Genomic DNA, 26086 nt, shown 5'->3' with positions numbered 1-26086 from the left:
TGAAAGATCAAATTGTGGAACAAAAACTATACTGTGGACCCATGGCCAATAGAAAACATTATTTAGTGCTTACCCTCAGAAAAAATTCAACAAAAATTTCCATAGGAAATTTAAAATTAAACAAGTATATACGGTCGTAAGTTCGGCCAGGCCGAATCTTATGTACCCTCCACCGTGGATTGCATAGAAACTTCTACTAAAAACTGTCATCCACAATCGAATTACTTTCAGTTTGACAAAATTTTTTATAGAAATACAATTTTAACAAAATTTTCTATAGAAATAAAATTTTCCATAGAATTAAAATTTTGACAAAATTTTCTATAGAAACAAAATTTTCCGTAGAAATAAAATTTTGACAAAATTTTCTATAGAAATAAAATTTTGACAAAATATTCTATAGAAATACTTTGACAAAATATTCTATAGAAATAAAATTTTGACAAAATTTTCCATAGAAATAAAATTTTGACAAAATTTTCTATGGAAATAAAATTTTGACAAAATTTTCTATAGAAACAAAATTTTGACAAAATATTCTATAGAAATAAGATATTGACAAACTTTTCTATAGAAATAAAATTTGGACAAAATTTTCTATAGAAATAAAATTTTGACAAAATTTTCTATAGAAATAAAATTTTAACAAAATTTTCTATAGAAATAAAATCTTGACAAAATTTTTTATAGAAATAAAATTTTGACAAAATTTTTATAGAAATAAAATTTTGACAAAATTTTTTATAGAAATGAAATTTTGACAAAATTTCTATAGAAATCAAAATTTTGACAAAATTTCTATAGAAATAAAATTTTGACAAAATTTCTATAGAAATCAAAAATTTTAACAAAATTTCTATAGAAATAAAATTTTGACAAAATTTTGTATAGCACTAAATTGTTGACAAAATATTCTAGAGAAATGAAATTTTGACAAAATTTTCTATAGAAATAAAATTTTGACAAAATTTTCTATAGAAATAAAATTTTGACAAAATTTTCTATAGAAATAAAATTTTGACAAAATTTTCTATAGAAATAAAATTTTGACAAAATTTTATACAGAAATAAAGTTTTGACAAAATTTCCTATAGAAATAAGATATTGACAAAATTTTCTATAGAAATAAAATCTTGACAAAATTTTCTATAGAAATAAAATTTTGACAAAATATTCTATAGAAATAAAATTTTGACAAAATTTTCTATAGAAATAAAATCTTGAAAAAATTTTTATAGAAATAAAATCTTGAAAAAATTTTTATAGAAATAAAATTTTTAAAAAATTTTTTATTGAAATGAAATTTTGACAAAATTTCTATAGAAATAAAATTTTGACAAAATTTTATATAGCACTAAATTGTTGACAAAATATTCTATAGAAATAAAATTTTGACAAAATTTTCTATAGAAAAAAAAATTTGACAAAATTTTCTATAGAAATAAAATTTTAACAAAAATTTCTATAGAAATAAAATTTTGACAAAATCTTCTATAGAAATAAAATTTTGACAGAATTTTGTATAGCACTAAATTTTTGACAAAATTTTCTATAGAAATGAAATTTTGACAAAATTTTCTATAGAAATAAAATTTTGACAAAATTTTCTATAGAAATGAAATTTTGACAAAATTTTCTATAGAAATAAAATTTTGACGAAATTTTCTATAGAAATAAATTTTTGACAAAATTTTCTATAGAAATAAATTTTTAAATAAATTTTTGACAAAATTTGCTATAGAAATAAAATTTTGACAAAATTTGCTATAGAAATAAAATTTTGACAAAATTTGCTATCGATATAAAATTTTGACAAAATATTCTATAGAAATAAAATTTTGACAAAATTTTCTATGGAAATAAAATTTTGACAAAATTTTCTATAGAAATAAAATTTTGACAAAATTTTCTATAGAAATAAAATTTTGACAAAATTTTCTATAGAAAGAAAATTTTGACAAAATTTTCGATAGAAGTAAAATTTTGATAAAATTTTGTATAGAAATAAAATTTTGACAAAATTTTCCATAGAATAAAATTTTGACAAAATATTTTATAGAAATAATATTTTGACAAAATTTTTTATAGAAATAAAATTTTGACAAAATTTTCTATAGGAATAAAATTTTTTTATACACTGAAAAAAAAGTTTACTTGGATCAAAAGATTTTGACCTTCCCTTAAGGATTTTGGTATTGATTCCGAGCCAAAGATGCGCCTTCTTTAAAATAAAGACATCTTTGACGGACCTCCCTGGCTTTAAATCTAGGATAAATAAAATCAAAGTTAGATACAGATCTCATTCATCGAATTTTTATCCTCTTTTTGCGATATATTAATAATAAATAATAAGACGATTTCTTTAAATTAAAAATGTTTTTATTTATTTTAAGGAAAATTTTAGCAGAGAGACGGAAAATTTCAAGATTTGTGTCCTAAATTTAATGAAAAAAATTTTTGAAACAAGGATTATAAACTTTCATTTAATTAAAATGTCATTATTTTAAAGATTTTTGTCCTTAACTTTGGGTAAATTTCGATTCCTAAAATTTAAGTTGCATAATCTTCCATATTAGGTCAATTTTTTTTGTGTAGAAATCAAATTTTGGTAGATTATTTTTGGCGATATGGACCAATTTTTGTGCGATTTGGGATCGGCTATATATAACTATAGACTGATATGGACCAATTTTGGCATAATTGTTAGCGGCCATATACTAGCGCAATTTCAACCCGATCGGAAGAATTTTGCTCCTCCAAGAGGAATCTGGGGATCAGTTTATATGGGGGCTATATATGCAATTTTGGCATGATTGTTAGTGGCTGTATGCTTGGACAACGTACCAAATTTCAACCGAATCGGATGAATTTTAATCCTCCAAGAGGCTCCGGAGGTCAAATCTGGGGATCGGTTTATATGGGGGATATATATAATTATGGACCGATATGGACTAATTTTTGCATAGTTGTTAGAGACCATATCTAAACATCATGTGCCGAATTTCAACCGGCTCGGATGAAATTTGCTTTTTCAAGAGGCTCCGGAGTTCAAATCTGGGGATCGGTTTATATGGGGTATATATATAATTATGGGCCGATTTGGACCAATTTTTGCATGGTTGGTAATGTCGATATACTTACACCACATACCTAATTTCAACCGAATCGGATGAAATTTGCTCCTCCAAGAGGCTCCAGAGTTCAAATCTGGGGATCGGTTTATATGGGGGCTATATATAATTATGGGCCGATTTGGACCAATTTTTGCGTGGGTGTTTGAGGCCATATATTAACACCATGTGTCGAATTTCAGCCGGCTCGGATGAAAAGTGCTTTTTCAAGAGGCTCCGGAGTTCAAATCTGGGGATAGAAATAAAATCTTGACAAAATTTTTGTAGAAATAAAATTTTGACAACATTTTTTATAGAAATGAAATTTTGACAAAATTTCTATAGAAATCAAAATTTTGACAAAATTTCTATAGAAATAAAATTTTGACAAAATTTTGTATAGCACTAAATTGTTGACAAAATATTCTATAGAAATAAAATTTTGACAAAATTTTGTATAGCACTAAATTGTTGACAAAATATTCTATAGAAATGAAATTTTTACAAAATTTTCTATAGAAATAAAATTTTGACAAAATTTTCTATAGAAATAAAATTTTGACAAAATTTTCTATAGAAATAAAATTTTGACAAAATTTTCTACAGAAATAAAGTTTTGACAAAATTTCCTATAGAAATAAGATATTGACAAAATTTTCTATAGAAATAAAATCTTGACAAAATTTTCTATTGAAATAAAATTTTGACAAAATTTTCTATAGAAATAAAATTTTGACAAAATTTTCTATAGAAATAAAATCTTGAAAAAATTTTTATAGAAATAAAATTTTTACAAAATTTTTTATTGAAATGAAATTTTTACAAAATTTTTTATTGAAATGAAATTTTGACAAAATTTTATATAGCACTAAATTGTTGACAAAATATTCTATAGAAATAAAATTTTGACAAAATTTCCATAGAAATAAAATTTTGACAAAATTTTCTATAGAAATAAAATTTTGACAAAATTATCCATAGAAATAAAATTTTGTTTCTATAGAAATATAGAAATAAAATTTTTACAAAATTTTCTATAGAAACAAAATTTTCTATAGAAATAAAATTTTGACAAAATTTTCCATAGAATAAAATTTTGACAAAATATTTTATAGAAATAATATTTTGACAAAATTTTCTATAGAAATAAAATTTTGACAAAATTTTCAATAGAAATAAAATTTTGACAAAATTTTCTATAGAAATAAAATTTTGACAAAATTTTCGATAGAAATAAAATTTTGACAAAATTTTCGATAGAAGTAAAATTTTGATAAAATTTTCTATAGAAATAAAATTTTGACAAAATTTTCCATAGAATAAAATTTTGACAAAATATTTTATAGAAATAATATTTTGACAAAATTTTCTATAGAAATAAAATTTTGACAAAATTTTCTATAGGAATAAAATTTTGTTATACACTGAAAAAAAAGTTTACTTGGATCCAAAGATTTTGACCTTCCCTTAAGGATTTTGGTATTGATTCCGAGCCAAAGATGCGTCTTCTTTAAAATAAAGACATCTTTGACGGACCTCCCTGGCTTTAAATCTAGGATACATAAAATCAAAATTAGATACAGATCTCATTCATCGAATTTTTATCCTCTTTTTGCGATATATTAATAATAAATAATAAGACGATTTCTTTAAATTAAAAATGTTTTTCTTTATTTTAAGAAAAATTTGCCTTACTTCAAAGATCTACAACTTCAGCAGAGAGACGGAAAATTTCAAGATTTGTGTCCTAAATTTAATGAAAAAAATTTTTAAAGCAAGGATTATAAACTTTCATTTAATTAAAATGTCATTATGTTAAAGAATTTTGTCTTTAACTTTGGGTAAATTTCGATTCCTAAAATTTAAGTTGCATAATCTTCCATATTAGGTCAATATTTTTTTTTTTAGTATAGAAATCAAATTTTGGTAGATTATTTTTGGCGATATGGACCAACTTTTGTGCGATTTGGGATCGGCTATATATAACTATAGACTGATATGGACCAATTTTGGCATAATTGTTAGCGGCCATATACTAGCGCAATTTCAACCCGATCGGAAGAATTTTGCTCCTCCAAGAGGAATCTGGGGATCAGTTTATATGGGGGCTATATATGCAATTTTGGCATGATTGTTAGTGGCTGTATGCTTGGACAACGTACCAAATTTCAACCGAATCGGATGAATTTTAATCCTCCAAGAGGCTCCGGGGGATATATATAATTATGGACCGATATGGACTAATTTTTGCATAGTTGTTAGAGACCATATCTAAACATCATGTGTTGAATTTCAACCGGCTCGGATGAAATTTGCTTTTTCAAGAGGCTCCGGAGTTCAAATCTGGAGATCGGTTTATATGGGGTATATATATAATTATGGGCCGATTTGGACCAATTTTTGCATGGTTGGTAATGTCGATATACTTACACCACATACCTAATTTCAACCGAATCGGATGAAATTTGCTCCTCCAAGAGGCTCCAGAGTTCAAATCTGGGGATCGGTTTATATGGGGGCTATATATAATTATGGGCCGATTTTGACCAATTTTTGCGTGGGTGTTTGAGGCCATATATTAACACCATGTGCCGAATTTCAGCCGGCTCGGATGAAAAGTGCTTTTTCAAGAGGCTCCGGAGTTCAAATCTGGGGATCGGTTTATATGGGGACTGTATATAATTATGGACCGATGTGGACCAATTTTTGCATGGTTTTTAGAGACCATATACCAACACCATGTACCAAATTTCAGCCGGATCGGATGAAATTTGCTTCTCTTAGAGGATCCGCAAGCCAAATCTGGGGGTCCGTTTTGATGGGGGCTATAAGTAAAATTGGACAGATATGACCCATTTGCAATACCATCCGACCTACATGTATAACAAGTACTTGTGTCAAGTTTCAAGTCGATAGCTTGTTTCGTTCGGAAGTTAGCGTGATTACAACAGACGGACGGAGACGATTAGATCGACTCAGAATTTCACCAAGTTCCAGAATATATATACTTTATGGGGAATGACAAAGTTAATATACCCCCCCAACCTATGGTGGAGGGTATAAAAAATTTTGAAAGTAAAGCTTATGAACTTTTATTTAATGAGAATTTTTATTTGATCCAAATTTTACTGCATTACCTTTCATATTAGGTCTATAGTTTTTATTTTGGAATAAAAATTATGAGAATACAATAGATCCGCCAATAATTGTACTTAAAAATCATCAATTGGGACTCAAAAAAATTGATTTTGAGCACCATTTAACCCTCCGATGGATTTTTTTTTAATTTTATTATTTCATTACTCTGTATTTTACCTGATCTCAAATATGATAGTTTATGTCTACCTGTAATAATTAGTACAGGAAGTGATAAGTCATCATATTTGAGATCATATAAAAAACAATGTTATGCAAAAAGTCCACAGGGACCTTACCACACATTGGAAGGTTAAACAATTTGGCCTTAAGAGCGATTCAAAGGCGTGGAATCTTTATAATGCCCATAAATATATAAGACAGCAACCCACTGTGAAAAAAAAATATTGACCTAATATAGAATATTTTTAATGCAGTTTTAATTTTAGATCTCGAAATTTAAGCAATGTTAAGGACAAATTTCTTTAAAATAATGACATTTTAATTAAACGAAAGTTTATAATTTTTGCTTCAAAAATGTTTTTCATTAAATTTAGGACAACATTTTTCGAAATGTGCGTCCCTCTGTTAAAGTCGTAGGCCCTTGAAATAAGGCAAATTTTCCTTAACGTAAAAGATTTTAATTTAAAGAAATCGTCTTTAAAAATCAACTGATATATTAAACCTTGGGAGAGAAATTCTAAACATATTACCCTTTCTAACAAACTATTTTGTCGCTAAGCAAATTTTCCAGACTTATAATAAGTGAGTTAACAATTGTCTCCAATCGGCTTTATTTGCTTATTAAGATTGAAAAGAAATCTCTTCTTTCAGTGTGGTGCGTTCATTTTTCTTGAATGAATTCATTTTTGTGATTAAATTCAAATTATTCATTTTCCACGGATACATGCCTAGATCACTGTGCATAATCAAAAACAAAAACATCATCTAAAAAATACAAAAGAGCCATTTCTCTTCCTCTTTGTAAAAACTAGTACTTAAAAAATGATTATAAGCTCTTTTGAGAGTGTAAGTATGTTTGGCTGTATCTGAGTCTTCCTTACCAATTCACTCTCCCAATCTCTTCCTTTCTCTGGCATTCTCTTTAAGTACACATTTAAACTTTCATTTAAAATTAAGGTCTGGTCACTTGATTTCATTTCAATTTGAAAAGTAAGTACCATTTGCAGTATACTCTCCAAGTGCAGAGAAATAGAAATGACAAAGACCAAATGCCTGTGTGTGTGTATGTGTCTGTTTGTACGTGTGCACATAGCTTGAGGTGTATAACATATAAACGAAAAAAAAAAAACAAAATCTTTAAGGACCTCATTGTCAATATTAGTATTAAATATTTAGAAAACTTAATAACTGTTACTAGGAAGCTCTATAGACTACAAGGACCCATAATGTTTTGTCAACATTCATCCATTTGGGAGGAAATGTGAATATTTGCTACGATGTATTCCCAAAGCTTTCTAGTTCTATTGAGACTAGTCCTTACTCTTTAATTACTTATTGATTTGCAATTGTCCCTTATGTACCATGTTCTATGTATCAGGCTGTTGCCTTATTTTATTTGGTCACAAGTTACAAAAGGGCCAAATATTCGATTCCAAACAAAAAAAAAAACCCATGTGGATATTTTCTCGTTCGTATGTTGGAGAAGTGTAGAAAGCATAGAAAACATAATTTTGTCCTTTTTAATAAGCTAAAATATATTCGGCCAAAAGTCCCAGGGTGATGTGTATGTGAATGTATATGTTTGGGGTAAACGGTCATATTATATTCTCAAGGGTCATGCACAATTTCTACAAGAGTTCATAAAATTCTTACAGATGAATTGAAGAGGTCAATTAGATGAATTTTATAATAAATCATGAACGTCCAAAGACCGTACGGGGGCATTCCATGGGCATTCCACAGTTGGTAGAATTCTACCAAAAATTATAGATTTTTGATAGATATAATTTTTAATGTTTTAGAAGATTACTCACAAATAATATATTAACAAAATTTGCTATAGAAATAAAATTTTGACAGAATTTTCTATAGACATAAAATTTTGCAAAAATCTTCTATAGAAATAAAATTTTGACAAAATTTTCTATAGAAATTAAATTATCAGAAAATTTTCTATAGAAATAAAGATTTGGCAAAATTTTCAATAGAAATAAAAATTTGAGAAAATTTCCTATAGAAATTAAATTTTGGCAAATTTTTCTATAGAAATTAAATTTTGACAAAATTTTCTATAGAAATAAACTTTTGACAAAATTTTCAATACAATAATTTTTTTATAGAAATAAAATTTTGAGAAAATTTTCTATAGAAATAAAATTTTGGCAAAATTTTCTACAATCTTGAAAAAAAATATATATAGAAATAAAATTCTGAGAAAATTTTCAATAGAAATAAAATTTTGATATTTCTATAGAAAATTTTCTCAAAGTTTTATTTCTATAGTAAATTTTCTAAAAAATTTATTTCTATAGAAAAATTTCTCAAAATTTCTATAGAAAATTTTCTCAAAATTTATTTTCTTTACAACATTTTTTCAAAATTTTATTTCTATAGAAAATTTTGTAAAAATTTCATTTCTATAGAAAATGTTGCCAAGATTTTATTTCCATAGAAAATTTTGTCAAAATTTTTCTAAAAAAAAATTGTCAAAATTTTATTTCTATAGAAATATCTAAGTATACAATTATTTTTTGAGCTTTATGGACAGATAAAAATAATTGTATAATTAGATATAATGCATTTGGGCGTCAATTGCCTGTTTCGGTATCAGGCCAACATGATTCTATAGAGTTTTGACAAAATTTTATTTTTATAGAAAATTTGGCCAAAATTTTGCTTTTATAGAAAATTTTGTCAAACTGTCTTTGCTATAAAAAATTTCTATAGAATAAAATTTTCTATAGAAATAAAATTTTGAGAAAATTTTATATAGAAATAAAATTTTGGCAAAATTTTCTGTGGAAATAAACTTATGACAAAATTTTCTATAGAATAAAATGTTTTATAGAAATAAAATTTTGAAAAAATTTTCTATAGAAATAAAATTTTGGCGAAATTTTCTACAATCTTGAAAAAAAAAAATTCTATAGAAATAAAATTCTGACAAAATTTTCTATGGAAATAAAATTTTGATATTTCTGTAGAAAATTTTTTCAAAGTTTTATTTCTATAGTAAATTGTCTAAAAAATTTATTTCTATAGAAAAATTTCTCAAAATTTTATTTCTATAGAAAATGTTGTCAAGACTTTATTTCAATAGAAAATTTTGTCAAAATTTTATTTCAATAGAAAATTTTGTCAAAATTTTATTTCAATAGAAAATTTTGTCAAAATTTTTCTTAAAAAAAATTGGAAAAATTTTATTTCTATACACAGTTTTGACAAAATTTTAATTTTATAGAAAATGTGGCCAACATTTTGCTTTTATAGAAAATTTTGTCAAACTGTCTTTGCTATAAAAAATTTCTATAGAATAGAATTTTCCATAGAAATACAATTTTGAGAAAATTTTCTATAGAAATAAAATTTTCTATAGAAATAAACTTTTGACAAACTTTTCTATAGAATAAAATTTTTTATAGAAATACAATTTTGAGAAAATTTTCTATAGAAATAAAATTGTGGCAAAATTTTCTACAATCTTGAAAAAAAAAATCTATAGAAATAAAATTCTGACAAAATTTTCTATAGAAATAAAATTTTGATATTTCTATGAAAAATTTTCTCAACGTTTTATATCTATAGAAAATTTTCTCAAGGTTTTATTTCTATAGTAAATTTTCTAAAAAATGTATTTCTATAGAAAATTTGCTCAAAATTTATTTTTTTTATAAAATTTTTTCAAAATTTTATTTCTATAGAAAATTATGTAACAATTTCATTTGTATAGAAAATGTTGTCAAGATTTTATTTCCATAGAAAATTTTGTCAAAATTTTTCATAAAAAAATTGTCAAAATTTTATTTCTATAGAAAGTTTTGACAAAATTTTATTTTTATAGAAAATTTGGCCAAAAATTTTGCTTTTATCGAAAATTTTGTCAAACTGTCTTTGCTATAAAAAATTTCTATAGAATAAAATTTTCTATAGAAATAAAAATTTTCAGAAAATTTTCTATAGAAATAAAATTTTGGCAAAGTTTTCTACAATCTTGAAAAAAATCTATAGAAATAAAATTCTTACAAAATTTTCTATAGAAATAAAATTTTGATATTTTTATAGAAAATTTCCTCAAAGTTTTATATCTATAGTAAATTTTCTAAAAAATGTATTTCTATAGAAAAATTTCTCAAAATTTCTATAGAAAATTTTCTCAAAATTTATTTTCTATAGAAATAAAAATTTTCCAAATTTCTATAGAAAATTTTGTAAAAATTTCATTTCTATAGAAAATGTTGTCAAGATTTTATTTCCATAGAAACTTTCGTCAAAATTTTTCTTAAAAAAAATTGTCAAAATTTTATTTCTATACAAAGTTTTGACAAAATTTTAATTTTATAGAAAATTTGGCCAAGATTTTGCTTTTATAGAAAATTTTGTCAAACGGTCTTTGCTATAAAAAATGTCTACAGAATAAAATTTTGTATAGAAATAAAATTTTGAGAAAATTGTCTATAGAAATAAAATTTTGGCAAAGTTTTCTATAGAAATAAACTTTTGACAAAATTTTTTATAGAAATAAAATTTTGAGAAAATTTTCTATAGAAATAAAATTTTGCCACAATTTTCTACAATCTTGAAAAAAAATTCTACAGAAATAAAATTCTGACAAAATTTTCTATAGAAATAAAATTTTGATATTTCTGTAGAAAAATTTCTCAAAGTTTTATTTCTATAGTATATTTTCTAAAAAATTTATTTTTATAGAAAAATTTCCCAAAATTTTATTTCTATAGAAAATGTTCTCAAAATTTATTATCTTTATAAAATTTTTTCAAAATTTTATTTCTATAGAAACTGTTGTCAAGATTTTATTTCTATAGAAAAGTTTGTCAAAATTTTTCTTAAAAACAAAAATTGTCAAAATTTTATTTCTATAGAAAGTTTTGACAAAATTTTATTTTTATAGAAAATTTGGCCAAAATTTTGCTTTTATAGAAAATTTTGTCAAACTGTCTTTGCTATAAAAAATTTTGTCAAAATATTATTTCTATAGAAAACTTTGTAAAAATTTTATCTTTATAATAAAAATTTGTCAACATTTTATTTCTATAGAAAATTTTATCAAAATTTTACTTTTATAGAAAAATTTGCCAAATTTAAATTTTATAGACAATTTTGTCAAAATGTCTTTGCTATAGGAAATTTTGTAAAAATTTTATCTTTATAACAAATTTTGTCAACATTTTATTTCTATAGAAAATTTTGTAAAAATTTTATCAAAATTTTACTTTCATAGAAGGATTTGCCAAAATGTTGCTTTAATAGAAAATTTTTTCAAAATGTCTTTGCTATAGAAAATTTTGTAAACATTTTATCTTTATAACAAATTTTGTCAACATTTTATTTCTATAGAAAATGTTGTCAAAATTTTATCAAAATTTTACTTTTATAGAAAATTTTGCCAAAATGTTGCTTTAATAGAAAATTTTGTCAAAATGTCTTTGCTATAGAAAATTTTGTAAAAATTTTATTTTTAAACAAAAATTTTTTCATCATTTTATTCCTATAGAAAATTTTGTCAAAATTTTACTTTTATAGAAAATTTTGCCAAATTTTAATTTTATAGAAAATTTTGTCAAAATGTCTTTGCTATAGAAAATTTTGTAGGTTTTCCTATAGGAAATTTTGTCAAAATTTTATCTTTATAGGAAATTTTGTCAAAATTTTATTTATATAGAAAATTTTGTGAAAACTTTATTTCTATAGAAAATTTTTTCAGATTTTATTTCAATAGTCAATTTAGTGGAATAGTGGAATTCTTGATGTTTTAGTATAGTTTTGCAAAATATGCCTCTTCACCTAATAGGTACTTGACAAATTTTCTACAGAAATAAAATTTTGAGAAAATTGACTATTGAATTAAAATCTGACAAAATTTTCTATAGAAATAAAGTTTTCACAAAATTTTCTATATAAATAAAATTTTGTGAAAACTTTATTTCTATAGAAAATATTGTCAGATTTTATTTCTATAGTCGATTTTCTCAAAATTTTATCTCTGTAGATAATTTGTCAAGTACCTGTTAGGTGAAGAGGCATATTTTGCAAAACTATACTAAAACATCAAGAATTCCACCAAATGGTTAAAAGTCTACCATTTTTGATTGAATTCTACCAACTGTGGCAAGAGACCATGTAAATTCCACAACAATTTTTTTTTATTTCTATATCAAATTTTGTCAATTTTTTTTTCTATATAAAATTTTATCACAATTTATATAGAAAATGTTTCCAAAATTTTATTTTTATTGAAAATGTTGTCAACATTTTATTTCTATAGAAAATTTTGTCAAAATTTCATTTTTTATAGAAATTTTTTTTATTTTTTATAGAAATTTTTGTCAAAATTTTATTTCTATAGTAAATTTTCTCAAAATATTATTTGTGTAGATTATTTCTCAAGTACCTATTAGTTAAAGAGGCATATTTTGAAACCTATACCAAAACATTAAGAATTGTACCAAAATGGCAAAAAAAATCTACCATTTTTGGTTGAATTCTACCAACTGTGGCAAGAGACCATGGAAATTCCAAAAGGATTCAGCACCAACCAAGCCAAAAATTACTTATAAAGGAGATTCTTCGATTCGATGGGAGCCACCGTGGTGCAATGGTTAGCATGCCCGCCTTGCATACACAAGGTCGTGGGTTCGATTCCTTCTACGACCGAACACCAAAAAGTTTTTCAGCGGTGGATTATCCCACCTCAGTAATGCTGGTGACATTTCTGAGTGTTTCAAAAAGCTTCTCTAAGTGGTTTCACTGGAATGTGGAACGCCGTTCGGACTCGGCTATAAAAAGGAGGTCCCTTGTCATTGAGCTTAACATGGAATCGGGCAGCACTCAGTGATAAGAGAGAAGTTCACCACTGTGGTATCACAATGGACTGAATAGTTATCCACATATTACTCTGTAGCTACATAAAAAAATTTCTGATTCAATCACGAAATTAATTGATCCAATTAATTTTTTAATTGAAATGTCTTCAACCACAGAAATGATAGTATCTTTTAAACAATTAATTGAAAATCAACGAAAAAAAAAATTGATACTAATAATTTTTGTGATGATTTTTATTTCAATTAAAAAATTTGTTGAATCAATTAAATTTTTAGATGAATATTTTTTAAAAGTCAATTAAGACTTTAATTGGAAAAATTTTCTTGAAATTTTTTTCTGTGTATAGTTTTCCAAAGAAGATTTTTTAGGATTTTTTTCCTTGATTTTTTTTTCCTTACCCCAAATCACCAAAGGAAACTTACTATATTGTACGATAGTTTTGGAATGTCCCATACTAAATATGGCCCTAAAAATCACTTTTATGAATTGTATCATAAATTTATAAAATATTAGCCCCTGGTCCTTTTTTGCAAATTTTAATATGTCTTTTTTTTTTGTATCCTCAGTATACATTGAAGATTTGCTTAGTATTTGAGGTCATTTGCTTCTATGCACTATACTTACGGGTGACACATTTCTCGTATTGTTGTAGGTCCAACTGAATTTTACAGAATCTGGTGGATCAGCATCAACTTCACATTTGACCGGTATTGAGTGCATATTTATGGCGCCTATGGATGTTTGCTCTGTACCAGGCTTACAACGGGGTGAATCTGTAAGAGAAAATGGAAGAAAAAAAAAATACAGAAAATAAACGAGATGGTAACAAATGGATATGAAAAGTGACAAAAGGACAACAGGAGCATGGCTTAGAGACTTGCCATGAATAGTTTATGATAAATATGTTTGAGTGTGTATGTGTGTGTGTTGGTATACCATCACCAATTCCACACTTTCATATATGGAAAATATCCTATGGTTATAATTCTTCTCTATATCTCATAGATGATGATTCTTTTCATGTTGTGTGTGTCAATGAATGATTGTGATATTCATATGTGTGTGTGTGTGTGTGTTGGAGATGGAGAGAATTGTGGAACAATTGTTATAGCCTTGAGCAAAGTAATTAACATGGTCTACTTCAAGACCTAAAAATTATAATGGCCTACAAATGCATAGGTCTTGTGATTATGTGTAGCCACACAGGGCAGCCATGAAGAATATGTCAAAAATATTTGTAGAGATTTATTGAAATTTACCCTTTAAGTAAATTAATGACCCAAATTTTTGTCATATCAAGTTTAAGATGAATTAGCTTAGGGTACAAAACGTACCTACAATATTTTTAAACTAGGTTTGCTCATTAAAAATATGACAAAGACAAATGATAAAGTGTCCACTAAAAATAGCCCATGACCTAAATATAAAGATTTCCTAACAAGAGGTAAAATAGTTGTTACATGTGACAAAATTGGCTTTGCCTATTTTCAGACGTAAGTAAGATTTATAGAACTATGTTATGAGAGGGAAAAAAGTCCTCAAAATCATAGTATTGTACGCATAGATTTGCAATTTTTAAGGAATCCAGAATCAACAAATACTATTTCACTAGAAAAGGGATAGAAAGTGACAAAATGTCAAATCAGGCAAATGTCAATCGTTGCATACTTGCAGGCGTTTGATAAAATTTTCTATTGACAAAAAACTTTGACAAAATTTTCTATAGAAATCAAATTTTGAAAAACTTTTCTACAAAAATAAAATTTTGATAAAATTGTCCATAGCAATAAAATTTTGCAAACATTTTCTATAGAAATATAATTTTGCAAAAATTTTCTATAGATGTAAAACTTTAACAAAATTTTTGATAGATATCAAATTTAAAAAAAAAATCTACAAAAATAAAGTTTTGATAAAATTTTCTATTGAAATAAAATTTAGATAACATTTTCTATGGAAATAAAATTTCCATAAAATTTTCTATAGAAACAAAATTTTGATAAAATTTTTTATAGAAATAAAATTTTGACAAAATTTTCTATAGAAATAAAATGTTGCCAAATTTATCTATACAAATAAAATGTTGACAAAATTTTCTACCGACATACAATTTTGACAAAACTTTTTTATAGAAAAACCATTTTTGATAAAAATTTCTACAGTAATAAATTTTTGAAAAAAATTTTCAATAGAAATAAAATTTTGGCAAAATTTTCTATAGAAAAAAAATTAAAGAAAATTTCTATATAAATACAAATATAGAAATTAAAATTTTAACAAAATTTCCTATAGACATAAAATTTTGATAAAATATTCTACAGAAGTAATTTTTTGTAGAAATTTAAATTTTGACAAAATTTTCTATAGAAATCACATTTTCATAAAAATTTTCTATAGAAATAATACTTTGACAACATTTTTTGTAGAAATTAAAATTTTGACAAAATTTTCTGTAGAAATTTAAATTTTGACAAAATTTTCTATAGAAATCACATTTTCACAAACATTTTGACAACATTTTCTATAGAAACTAAAATTTTGACAAAATTTTCTATAGAAATTAATTTTGACAAAATTTTTTGTAGAAACTAAAATTTTGACAAAATTTTCTGTAGAAAATTAAATTTTAACAAACATTTAAATTAAACAAACATTTTGGCACAATTTCCAATAGGAGTGCAATTTTGACATCATTTTTATAGAAATAAAATTTTGACTAAATTTTCTATAGAAAACAAAAATTGACAAAATTTTTTATAGATATAAAATTTTGACCAAGGTTTCTATAGAAATAAAATTTTGACAAAATTTTCTTTAGAAATAAAATTTTGACAAAATTTTCCATAGAAATCAAATTTTGACCAACTTTTCTATAGAAATAAAATTTTTACAAAATTTACTCAAGAAATAACAAAATTTTCTACAGAAATAAACGTTTTGACAAAATTTTCTCTAGAAATAAAATGTTTACAACATTTTCTATAGAAACAAAATTTTGACAAAATTTTCCAAAGAAATAAAAATTTTGAAAAATGTTTCTATAGAAATAAAATGTTTACAACATTTTCTATAGAAATAAAACTTTGACAAAATTTTCTATAGAAATAAAAATTTTGCAAAATATTCTATAGAAATAAAAATTTTGACAAAATTTTCTATAGAAATAAAATTTTAACAAAATTTTCTATAGAAATAACATTTTTACAAAATATTCTATAGAATTAGAATTTTGAAAAAAAATGTCCATAACATTTTGTCAATGGAATTATCTATAGAATAGAAATAAAATATTTCAAAAATTTTTTAATAGAAGTAAAATTTAAAAAAAAAATTCTATAGAAATAACATTTTGCAAAAATTTTCTGTAGAAATAAAATTTTGAGAAAATTTTCTATACAAATAAAATTTTAAGAAAATTTTCTATACAAAGAAATTTTTGAGAAAATTTTCTATAGAAACAAATTTTTGTTTCTATAGAAATTTTATATCTATAGAAACAAAATTTTGACAAAATTTTGAATAAAAATTAATTTTGACAAATTTTTTTGTAGAAACTAAAATTTTGACAAAATTTTCAGTAGAAATTTAAATTTTGATAAAATTTTCTATAAAAATCACATTTTCACAAAAATTGTCTATAGAAATAATATTTTGACAACCTTTTCTATAGAAACAAAAATTTTGGCATAATTTCCAATAGGAGTGCAATTTTGACATCATTTTTATAGAAATAAAATTTTGACAAAATTTTCTATAGAAAAAAAATGTTGACAAAATATTTTTTATAGATATAAAATTTTGACCAAGATTTCTATAGAAATAAAATTTTGACAAAATTTTCTATAGAAATAAAATTTTGACAAAATTTTCTTTAGAATTAAAATTTTGACCAAATTTTCTTTAGAAATAAAATTTTGACCAAATTTTCCATAGAATTAAAATTTTGACCAACTTTTCTATAGAAATAAAATTTTTACAAAATTTTCTATAGAAATAAAATGTTGACCAAATTTTCTATAGAAATAAAAATTTTGACAAAATTTTCTACAGAAATAAAAATTTTGACAAAATTTTCTATAGAAATAAAATGTTTACAACATCTTCTATAGAAATTAAATTTTGACAAAATTTTCTATAGAAATAAAAATTTTGACAAAATTGTATATAGAAATAAAATTTTAACAATATTTTCTATAGAAATAACAGTTTTACTAAATATTCTATAGAATTAAAATTTTGAAAAAAAAAATTCTATAACATTTTGTCAATGGAATTATCTGTAGAATAGAAATAAAATATTGGCAAAATTTTCAAAAGAAGTAAAAAAAAAAAAACTATAGAAACAAAATTTTGCAAAAATTTTCTGTAGAAATAAAATTTTGCAAAAATTTTCTGTAGAAATAAAATTTTGAGAAAATTTTCTATACAAATAAAATTTTGAGAAAATTTTCTATACAAATAAAATTTTGAGAAATTTTTTTATACAAATAAAATTTAAGAAAATTTTCTATACAAATAAATTTTTGAGAAAATTTTCTATAGAAATAAAATTTTGACAAAATTTTTATAGAAAACTTCAAAATAACTCTTATTGGAAAGTCTTTTAGATCTAGTTTTAGTCGTTGTCTAGTCGTTGCATATTTTCAGGCGTTTCTTGTATCTTCATGAAAACGCTATTCATTCTGGGTAAATTTAATCTCTTAGGGTCATCTATTACAAAACGCTTAATATCTTTTGTCAACTTGAGTTTACTTCTTTAACTATAAAAGAAATACCTCTCTTTGTTTTTCTTATGTGTCATAAATAAAACGTCTCCTATTGGGACTCAAATTATCCCTCCATATGAAAAACTAGGATATTAAAAATCTGCTGGTTTGTGAACCGTAGACGAATGCATTTGCGGAAGTCCAAATATAACCCAAAGGGATATGTTCTTGGTTTTATGAATGCTAGTTCTGTTGTACAAAAAAGAAGACCAGGGTAAAGCAAAAGCATAAGGGATTTTTACTTAAGATGTTACATAGATTTGTTTACTTCGACTCTTATTAAAGCTTTGGTTTTGTAATGAAAGCAAAACCACAAATACTTGGTATCAATAAAGGGAACATATTTGAATGGTTTTTGATTGTTCCTTATTAAAATGTTTTTACTAAAGTTTAATTTTTTCAGGTTATTTGGCCAGGTGTGTTGCTTTTTCAATATACGGAGTATAAAAAAAAACTTTAGTTTTTTTCACATTGAAATCTCTGATGTCTTTGGAACTTATTCAGTTGGTCTTGGAAAAACTTTCTTTGTTCAGTGTACAAATATTGTTTTTCTTCGAATATTTTGATGTTTTTTTCCACCAGGTGCTTCGTGGCAATTCTATAAACATCAAACTTTTCTTTATTGTTTTCTTATTTCATACAAAACCAAAACAAAAATATATATGGATTTTTTTTTTTTTGGAAATAATATTATTGCGATTACCTATGGTTTCTCTTACTCTCAGTTGCACTATGATTATTATTCGAAACATGAAAATATACTTTTACCATAAAATACCATTAAGAAGTATTTTCCAAAAGTGTTTCTTTCTTTTTTTTTTTGAAAACTGAAACTTTGTTTTTCCTAAGAAAACATTTATTCTTGGTGTTGCCCCTAATCAACGAACTCCTACAAGAGACTTGTTGCAATAAAACAAGTCATATGTGCGATATTATGCCACACTACACACATTGTGGTGGTAGTGGTGATGATGATTATGATGGCGATGCATTAACAGAGTTTCAAACTAGTTTTATTTCATCGCAAAAACTTTTCGAAAAGAAATTGTAAAAGAAAAATTGAAAATCCAGACAAGGCTATTTAAGAGCAAAGTGAATTTGTTTCTCAAGTGTCATAAGAGCTTATCAGGAGGTGAGAGATTTATCCGAATGAGGGAAGCTCCACTATTGCAACATAGAAATAATAGGTATAACAGTCTCAGAGATACAGAGATTTCACACCATTATTATATGCTTACTGTCTACACTCGAATTTTGTATATCACATTTATGAACCGATTTAACATAGATATCATTACGAGAGAGAGAAATTGAGATCACGTCATTAGAATTTTTCTTTCAACTGTCATCAGAACTTATCATGATGTGAGGAATTTAACCGAATAAGGGAAACTCTATTGTAATAAAGAAAAAGTCGTCATACCGTTATGAGAGGGAGAGAGATAATTTCATTATTGTACTCTCTTGAAATTTGGGTATCAAATACATTTAACATCTGAGCTTCTTTGCTGAAATGAAACAAAATCTAACCATGTTAAAGTGAAGTTGCTTTTCAAATGTCATCAAAGCTAATCATGATGTATGGAATTTAATAGAATAAGGCAAGCTCTGTGACAATATACAAAAAATTGATATCACTAAGAGAGAGAGAGAGAGAGAATGAGAGATCTTTATTATACTCTCATAATAAACTCTTGCCTGTGAAAAATTAAATGGACTGATATTCTTTGGTGAAAAGAAACAAACACGAATCATTTTTGAAGCAAACGGAAAACGAGAAACGAAATTGGCTTCTAGAGCAGCTTGTGAAAACTATTTGTCATATTTTTTCACCGAGAAATAACCTTGGCGTTATGGAATAATTTTCTAGCCGTAAAATGCCAAAATATAATACATATGTTAAAAGTAGTGGTAAATCAGTTAATATCGGTTCAGCAATCAATTGTCGATATTTAGAGACAATACCATTTTAGGTAAATTTGAGTGAACATACTCCTCTCTCAAGAGGACCAGTTCAAAGTTTATTGTGCGCAAAGACAAATTTGTAAAAGTAGACTTTTTGAGATATGTAGATTTAAGCGTCAGAAAATTAAGCCGACGATTTTACAAGCTGCCGACTATATTTTAGCCGATACAGCCCATCTTAAAACGATATCTACTTGCAAACAACGAGCACATCTGTGACAGCTTTCCGGTCGAAATTGAAGTCTTAGCATTATTAAATAAGTAAGGAAAGTCTAAAGTCGGGCGGGGTCGACTATATTATACCCTGCACCACTTTGTATATCTAAATTGTTAGATCTAAAATGCGTTGGGTGCTATATATAAAGGTTTGTCCCAAATACATACATTTAAATATCACTCGATCTGGACAGAATTTGATAGACTTCTACAAAATCTATAGACTCAACATTTAAGTCGGCTAATGCACTAGGGTGGAACACAATGTTAGTAAAAACAAGTAAGGAAAGTTTAACGTCAGGTGGGGCCGACTATATTATACGCTGCACCACCTTGTAGAAATTTTCGATACCATATCACATCCGTCAAATGTGTTGGGTGCTATCTACATATAAAGGTTTGTCCCAAATACATACATTTGATAGACTTCTACAAAATCTATAGACTCAAAATTTAAGTCGGCAAATGCACTAGGGTGGAACACAATGTTATGTGTGCAAATATGTGCAAAATTTCAGCTAAATCGGAGTTAAAAAATGGCCTCTGTGGTCATATGAGTGTAAATCGGGCGAAAGCTATATATGGGAGATATATCTAAATCTGATCCGATTTCAACCAAATTTGGCACGCATAGCTACAATGCTAATTCTACTCCCTGTGCAAAATTTCAACTAAATCGGAGTAAAAAATTGGCCTCTGTGGTCATATGAGTGTAAATCGGGCGAAAGCTATATATGGGAGCTATATCTAAATCTGAACCGATTTCAACCAAATTTGGCACACATAGCTACAATGCTAGTTTTACTCCCTGCGCAAAATTTCAACTAAATCGGAATAAAAAATTGGCCTCTGTGGTCATATGAGTGTAAATCGGGCGAAAGCTATATATGGGAGCTATATCTAAATCTGAACCGATTTCAACCAAATTTGGCACACATAGCTACAATGCTAATTCTACTCCCTGTGCAAAATTTCAACTAAATTGGAGTTAAAAATTGGCCTCTGTGGTCATATGAGTGTAAATTGGGCGAAAGCTATATATGGGAGCTATATCTAAATCTCAACCGATTTCAATAAAATTTGGCACACTTGACTATAGTACTAATTATTCTTCTTGTGCAAAATTTTAAGCAAATTAGGGTAAAAGTCTGGCTTTTGGGGCCATATAAATCCATATCGAGCGAAAGATATATATGGGAGCTATATCTAAATCTGAACCGACTTCTTCCAAAATCAATAGGGTTCTATTCTGGACCAAACCACATACTTGTGCCAAATTTGAAGTCGATTGGACTAAAACTGCGACCGAGACTTTCATCACGAAAAATGTGTTCACAGACAGACGGTTAGGCTATATCGACTCAGGAGCCAACCCTGAGCATTTTTGCCAAAGACACCATCTATATCGTCTCCTTTTGGGTGTTGCAAACATATGCACTAACTTATAATACCCTGTTCCACAGTGTGGCGCAGGGTATAAAAACAGACGGACATTGTTAGATTATCTTAGAATTTCACCATGATGAAAATGTACAGTGTGGATGGTGTGCATTGCAACCAATATCGATAGATATAAAATTTTATTAAAATAATAACATTTTTAAAAAATTTTCTATAGAAATATAATTTTGACAAAATTTTCTACAGAAATAAAGTTTTGGCGAAATTTTTTATGGAAATACAATTTTGACAAAATTTTCTGTAGAAATAAAATTTTGACAAAATTTTCTATCGAAATAAAATTTTGACAAAATTTTCTACAGAAATAAAGTTTTGGCAAAATTTTCTATAGAAATACAATTTTGAAAAAATTTTCTATAGAAATATAATTTTGACAAAATTTTCTACAGAAATAAAGTTTTGGCGAAATTTTCTATGGAAATACAATTTTGACAAAATTTTCTATAGAAATAAAATTTTTAAAAAAATTTTCTATTGAAATATAATTTTTAAAAAATTTTCTACAGAAATAAATTTTTGGCAACATTTTCTGTGGAAGTACAATTTGGACAAAATTCTCGATAGAAAAAAATGTTGACAAAATTTTCTATAGAAATAAAGGTTTGGCAAAATTTTCTATGGAGGTACAATTTTGACAAAATTTTCTATAGAAATATAATTTTGACAAAATTTTCTATGGAGGTACAATTTTGACAAAATTTTCTATAGAAATATAATTTTGACAAAATTTTCTACAGAAATAAAGTTTTGGCGAAATTTTCTATGGAAATACAATTTTGACAAAATTTGCTATAGAAATAAAATTTTTAAAAAATTTTCTATGGAAATATAATTTTTAAAAAAATTTCTACAGAAATACATTTTGGCAACATTTCTATGGAAGTAAAATTTTGACCAACTTTTCGATAGAAATATAATTTTGACAAAATTTTCTATAGAAATAAAATTTTGGCAAAATTTTCTATCAAACAAAATTTTTGGCAAATATTTTCTATAGAAATAAAATTTTGACAAAATTTTCTATAAAACATAATTTTTGGCAAATATTTTCTATAGAAAAAAATAAAATTTTGATAAAATTTCCTATAGCAAAGACATTTTGAGAAAACCTTTGTATTTAATGTCTTAAGAAAAATAGAAATTGCTAATTTTGCAATAGCATTTTGCAATAGCATTTCGCGTAACGTAAAATAAAATACAATATTGGCTGTAGGTAAATGATATTTCCACAAACAGTGTATTCTAGAGTATTGTGTTTAGACGTTCAAATATGTCATAAAATGAAATGTCATAAAAAGAAAACATGCAACCATGTGTATGTAGTAACTTCCATGCACAAATAAATGTGAGGACAGGGGCAACCTTTCGAACATTACAACATTGACAAAGAGAAACGGCTCAAATTTTATAGGAGTCCCATTTGTCGAACTTAAACTAACACAACAAAGCTAACATGTGAATATTTACATGTGTATGTGTGTTGAGTGTTTGCATAGTGTAAAAATCTTCTTTGCTCGCAAATACCAATTGAAAGTTGTTTTGACAACTATAGAGGAGTCATAAAATAACACAAATTTGAATTCATTGATTGTTTTCATTGTTCCATTACAAGGAGCAAGCACTCCAAAAACCGATTGCTCCGGTAACCAAAGTTCAAATTTTCGATTGTTTGTGAAACTTCCAGAGTTATTGCTGCCGCTATGAGTGAATGCCATAGACACACACACACACATAGAGAGAGAGAGAGAGAGCTCATATCCTTGCATAGGAAATTTGAGACAAGCATTTATTGCATTCCATGTTTATCTGAATGCTACACAAAGGCGTAACGAATACTGCTACATAGACCATTCGATCCATCTAAAGGACACACAGTTGAGTTCCAACAATGATTCAACTCTCCTAACTGCAGCTATTGGTATTATTGGGATTTTATCAAAATCATTGCAGTTCATGTCTGTGTCACAGAAATCTTATACCCATGTACACATGGGACATTTCCCAAAAAACAAAAACAATGAATTCTAAACTCATTCCAAAACTTATAACCATTGTTTCCAAGAGACAACTACGATACTCCTGCCGTTTATGCTACATTGTGCATGAATCCTTTGTAATGCAATTTTATTGTTGATGTTAGCAGGTATTGTCCTAGCCATAGTCTTCTATGTCATCATCGTCAATAGATGCCATTCAATGAGCCGTTCGAACCTTCTTCTCTCAATAATGCTTTGAGTTAATGGGGTTGGGGATTTGCAAACAGAGGTTGTACTAGAGGCTTATTTGGATTTTCCAAACAGTTCAAAGCTGTATCCACAAAAAAAAAATATATATTTTCCTCCAAAATGAAAATTTTGACAAACGAAATTCCCCTTTATGGTTAAGTTTTGGCTGTGAAATCAACTAACACAAATTAATAAGAAACGTTGTAATGATTGTCTCTAATAATTTGTATTCACATTTAAAGAAATTCGCTTTGAGCCAATAGAAAATATTGGTTGCCTTACAATTTTCAAAAATTCATTTCTGTAGAAAATTTTGTCAAAAATGTATTCTATAGAAAAATTTGCCAAAATTTTATTTCTATAGAAAAGGTTGTCAAAATTGTATTTCTACGGAAATTTTTGTCAAAATTTTATTTCTGTAGAAAAATCTGTAAATTTTTTCAAGCTTATTTCTAACGAAAATCTTCTCAAAATTAAATTTTTTAAGAAATCTTTGTCAAAATGGTATTCCTATAGAAAATTTTCTCAAAATTATATTTCTATAGAAAATTTTATCAAAATTTTATTTTTACAGAAAATTTTGTCAAAATTTTATTTCTATAGAAGACTTTTTCAAAATTTTATTCTATAGAAAAATTTGCCAAAATTTTTTTTCTATAGAAAATTTTCTGAAAATTTAATTTCTGTAGAAAATGTTGTCAAAATTTTATTTCTATAGCAAATGTTATCAACATTTTATTTCTATAGAAAATTTTTGTCAAAATTTTATTTCTGTAGAAAATTTTTGTAAACATTTTATTTCTATAGAAAAATTTGTCAATTTTTTTCTATAGAAAATTTTCTCAAAATTTTATTTCTGTAGAAAATTTTTATTAGCTTATATTAGCTTATTTCTAAAGAAAATCTTCTCAAAATTTAATTTCTAAAGAAATTTTTGTCAAAATGGTATTCCTATAGAAAATTTTCTTAAAGTTTAATTTTTACAGAAAATGATGTCAACATTTTATTTCTTTAGAAAATTTTATTAAAATTTTATTTCTTTAGAAAATTTTGTCAAAATTTTATTTCTATAGAAAATCTTGACAAAATTTTATATCTATAGAAAATTTTGCCAAAATTTTATTTCTATTGAAAATTATTGTCAAAATTTTATTCCTATAGAAAATTTTCTCAACATTTTTATTTGTATAGAAAATTTTATCAAAATTTAATTTTTAAAGAAAATTTTGTCAAAATTTTATTTCTATAGAAAATTTTTTGTCAAAATTTTATTTCTATAGAAAATTTTGCCAAAATTTTATTTCTATAGAAAATTTTTGTGATTTTTTTCCTTTGAGAATATTTTCTAAAAATTTAATTTCTATAGCAATTTTTGCCAAAATTTTATTCCTATAGAAAAGTTTCTCAAAATTATATTTCTATAGAAAATTCTGTCAATATTTAATTTATGTAGAAAATTTTGCAAAATTTTCTCAAAATTTTTATTTGTATAGAAAATTTTATCAAAATTTAATTTTTACAGAAAATTTTATTTCCCCGAGAAAAAATTGAGAGATCTAATTTGATACAATTAGATATGAGTAGATCCGAAAAATGGTAAGATTTACTCATATCTAATTACTATGGAATTAGATTTGATCAGATCTCAAAATTGGCCTAGATCTAATGTCTTAGATGTAATTATATCTGTCCCTATATATTATTGGATCTGATGTTAGATTTGGCCATATATGAAATGATATACATTTATATCTAATTCTATCTCATCATATGTTGGTATATCTGCTTATATATAAAGGGGCCAATTTTGAGATTTTATTATATCTGATTAGATCCCTCAATTTTTACACGGGTCTATAAAAAATGTTTGTAAATTTTTTTCTATAGAAAATTTTCTGAAAATTTAATTTCTATAGCAAATGTTGTCAAAAGTGTATTTCTACGGAAATTATTGTAAAAATTTTATTTCTGTAGAAAAATTTGTAATTTTGTTTATAGAAAATGTTCTCAAAATTTTTGTTTCTGTAGAAAAATCTGTAAATTTTTTTCTATTGAAAATTTTTGTCAAAATTTTATTTCTACAGAATTATTTCTCAAAATTTTTATTTGTATAGAAAAATTTATCAAAATTTAATTTTTACAAAAAATTTTGTCAAAATTTTATTTCTATAGAACATTTTTT

At 25.2% G+C, this 26086-nt stretch overlaps 1 protein-coding gene across 4 annotated transcripts in view; it reads right to left on the bottom strand.

Moving 5' to 3' along the window:
* side (motor axon guidance molcule sidestep) overlaps positions 1–26086 on the bottom strand; it is an 805094-nt gene that overhangs the window by 125607 nt on the left and 653401 nt on the right. For all 4 annotated transcript variants that reach the window (XM_075310279.1, XM_075310349.1, XM_075310417.1 and 1 more), the window contains exon 11: positions 13896–14044. In XM_075310279.1, the coding sequence (XP_075166394.1) occupies positions 13896–14044 (149 nt within the window). The remainder of the gene's footprint in view (positions 1–13895; positions 14045–26086) is intronic.

This window comes from Haematobia irritans, chromosome 1 (assembly GCF_050003625.1).
Source record: "Haematobia irritans isolate KBUSLIRL chromosome 1, ASM5000362v1, whole genome shotgun sequence".
NCBI classification, from domain to species: domain Eukaryota; kingdom Metazoa; phylum Arthropoda; class Insecta; order Diptera; family Muscidae; genus Haematobia; species Haematobia irritans.
Note: the sequence above shows the minus strand (reverse complement) of the source record. Positions and strands in the feature narration are given on the sequence as shown.